Source organism: Limulus polyphemus, unplaced genomic scaffold (assembly GCF_000517525.1).
Source record: "Limulus polyphemus unplaced genomic scaffold, Limulus_polyphemus-2.1.2 Scaffold3711, whole genome shotgun sequence".
In the NCBI taxonomy this organism is placed as follows: Eukaryota; Metazoa; Arthropoda; class Merostomata; order Xiphosura; family Limulidae; genus Limulus; species Limulus polyphemus.
The window spans coordinates 103814-107511 of NW_013669321.1; the positions used below are offsets into that span (position 1 = coordinate 103814).

General features: G+C 34.4%; 1 protein-coding gene across 1 annotated transcript in view; it reads left to right on the top strand.

The window, feature by feature from the left end:
- The window catches only part of LOC106469892 (twitchin-like), a gene marked incomplete at its 5' end in the record, with an annotated part of 114304 nt that overhangs the window by 103477 nt on the left and 7129 nt on the right, over nt 1–3698 (top strand). The window contains one exon of the mRNA XM_013930413.1: nt 340–496. Within this exon, the coding sequence (XP_013785867.1) occupies nt 340–496 (157 nt within the window). The remainder of the gene's footprint in view (nt 1–339; nt 497–3698) is intronic.

Genomic DNA, 3698 nt, shown 5'->3' on the forward strand with positions numbered 1-3698 from the left:
AATTATGAAATTTCATTTCTTGTCGAACTTGTGTATACTTTCACAAATGACAGAATTATAGCTTATGTTTATATTAGATACCGAACTAAACGTATTACAAAACGCGTTCTATTTCTTTAAGGGATGCAGTGCTTTAGATTCCCTCCACTATCTTGTGTGAAGAGTGTGATATTAGAGAGACTAACAAATTATTAAATTATTGGACAATGAAAGTTTCTGGTTAAAATGCCATGTATATTAAAAAATGGAAAAGTACTTTGGGTTTAAAAACAAGGGTTTGGAGAAAACATTGAGGCATGTGTACTTTAAAATGGACAGTGTATATTGTTCCTTTCTAAGGTTCTCCATTCATCAGAGATCATTGATCTGAAGTACAAGAATGGCGTTGCCACCCTAATGATTGCTGAAGCCTTCCCTGAAGATGAAGGTGAATACATCTGTAAAGCATCAAATCCTCTGGACACCATCTCCACCAAATGCAAACTGACCATTCTTCGTAAGTAAAAGATGGACACAGATATAAATTTAGTGCCAGTTAAAGGAACTAGCCTGATCAACTGTAGTATAAAAAATTATGGACGTTATTAATAATCAACGTTAGAGCTAGTGGCTGCGATCCAAAAATTGTATTTGTTTTGCTAAAAGAGATTGTACTGTGGATTAAGATAACACAAAAAAACTGTCTCACTACTGATGTAAGAAATTCCTGTAATCTTGTACACATCAATATTCAACTGTGAAAATAAATCTGAGTGACACTGGCAGAGTAATTCTACATTTTAAAACACTTCATTCGTAAAAGCAGGTCTAGTGTAGTGTAATGGTGTCAGACTGTGAATCTAATGATCCATCACAGCTCACTTCTCATTGTTCATGTCTAGACTATAAATTCAAACCTAGATATAACTCGGGCAGATAGTCTTTGTGTTGCTTTGTATAAATATCCAAGTTAAATTTTCCTAAATTTTAAATACAGATAGACTTATGTGGCCAGGTGGTTAGGGTGTTCGACTCTCAATGTGTGGGTCGCGGGTTTGAATCCTAGTCCCACCAAACATGCTCGCCCTTTCAGTTGTGGGGGCATTATAATGTGATGATCAATCCCACTATTCGTTGGTAAAAGAGTAGCCCAAGAGTTGGCAGAGTAGCTGCCTTCCCTCTAGTCGTACACTGTCAAATTAGGGATGGCTAGTGCAGATAGCCCTTGTGTAGCTTTGCGTGAAATTCAGAAAACAAACTTATGTAACGTATGTTTATATATTTTAATAAAAGCATCTGTAGGTCATTTCTCACTTAAGTGTTTACCATGTAATAATATGTATTAATTACCAGTTTAATTACTTGTAAAATAATAGAATGAATGGGAGCACTTTTTAACATTGCAAGACTAGGTGCATGGTGGTATATTACTCTTTAAATTGGCCTTCTCTGATGCTTGTTGATATTTCCATGTGATGCTAGAAAGACTTGAAACAGGTGACCAGTGTTTTATCCTACCTTTACCGAGGTTTTAAACTGTTAATGTTTAATGATTTGGGTAGTTTGCTATTCCACTGTTTTCAAGGATTATGGACTGCATTGTATACTGATTGCTAGTTTACTTAGTTTTCACTTTCATGAAATTTTGTTGATCATTTTATATGATAATTACTAAAACATAGGTCGTTTATAAAATAGTTTCATAAATCACCATGAAATGTTTAGTTTCATTATAAAATTATCCTTGAAATACTGTTTTACTAGTTTCCCGATAAAATAGTATTTTAATTGAACCTCATATTAAACTACAGAGTCTGAAAGAAGGTTATGCTTTCCAGACAAATTTCAAGACTAACATTTTCGCTAACCTTGGAATTTTCTATTTGAAAGAGAGAATAAGGCCATTGTCATAAGGACTATATACGTAGTGCCAAGTGGACTACTGTGTAAGGAAGATGTGTCACTCTCCTGTGGTGGAGGACTATATACAAAGTGCCAAGTGGAGTATTGTGTAAGGAAGACGTGTCACACTCCTGTGGTGAAGGACTATAGATAGTCTAATGCTGATTGTATCACAGTGCACACTACTACTTGTAGGGGCAGAAGATTCGTTCAAAGACTTGGTGAATGTGGGAAAACCTTTTGGCAGTGGCACAAGGTAATAGCTACCTTTTCTGTGGATAGGTGAGTAGCATGCTCTGAAATAAAAGATCATTAAACAGTATAACTCCATACATAATCAACTTTATGAAAAAAACCTACACTTCATGTCCAATACTTTTAGTCTTAGTGAAACATTACACTATGTTAGTGACCTACTAGATAATGTTAAAAAAAACATATCCAAAAGTACTGGTGCACATTACGTAACTAAAAAATTAACAGAATTAGAAACGTATGTCTAATAAAATGAAGAAAAAAATCCAATGTGTATCATCTCATTTAAGTTTTTTTACTGTAAGAAAAGCATGATATATACATCCACTGAATGGAAAAAATTGTTACTGACCCCACCACAGGAGTGTGACACATCTTCCTTATACACAGTACTCCACTTGACACTTTGTATATAGTCCTCCACCACAGGAGTGTGACACATCTTCCTTATACACAGTACTACACTTGACACTTTGTATATAGCCTTGACTTTACGATAGAGAGGTACAAATTTTAAATTTGACTTCAGTTAAATTTTTATATTTTCTTATATCAGCTTGATTTCTCTTCTTAATGAAACCACATGATTTTGGGACACATGTTCCAGAAATATTTCTCATCAGTGTTAACCCTGTGTTAGGGTTTCTGCAATTAGTCTTGGTATTATTAATACAAGACCAGAAATATTTCTCATCAGTGTTAACCCTGTGTTAGGGTTTCTGCAGTTAATCTTGGTATTGTTAATACAAGACCAGAAATATTTCTCATCAGTGTTAACCCTGTGTTAGGGTTTCTGCAGTTAATCTTGGTATTGTTAATACAAGACCAGAAATATTTCTCATCAGTGTTAACCCTGTGTTAGGGTTTCTGCAGTTAATCTTGGTATTGTTAATACAAGACCAGAAATATTTCTCATCAGTGTTAACCTTGTGTTAGGGTTTCAGCAATTAATCTTGGTATTATTAATACAAGAATGCCAAATTGTAACACATGAAAAAATAATAACAATAAATTATTGATTGGCATGTTGAAGACAAGCAGTTGTAATCATGGAAAGCATGCAAAAAAAAAGAAATATATAAATAATGATTGTATTAATACTTTAAATGAATACATTTCAGTAATCTTACCAAATACAAATTTTCATAGGCACCTTTCTGTAATCTCCTTCACAGGAGTTGTCTTATTTTTCATACTTCCATTGTACATTAGGTGGTTGGTTCTATCCTACCTTTTTTTATCTTAAGCCAAAGACTCTTGGTCTTCTGCTTTTCTCGTTTTTTCTGTGCCAGCATTGTCTTTGAACAACTTTGACTAGCTCTTCCCACAACTTACTTTTCTTTCTGATTCTTCTAATCCCTAACAAGGATTAGATTACCAGCAACCTTTGTCCTTCACTGCTCTGGTAAGTTATGATTCTTCTATCCCTAACAAGGATTAGATTACCAGCAACCTTTGTCCTTCACTGCTCTGGTAAGTTATGATTCTTCTATCCCTAACAAGGATTAGATTACCAGCAACCTTTGTCCTTCACTGCTCTGGTAAGTTATCATTCTTCTATC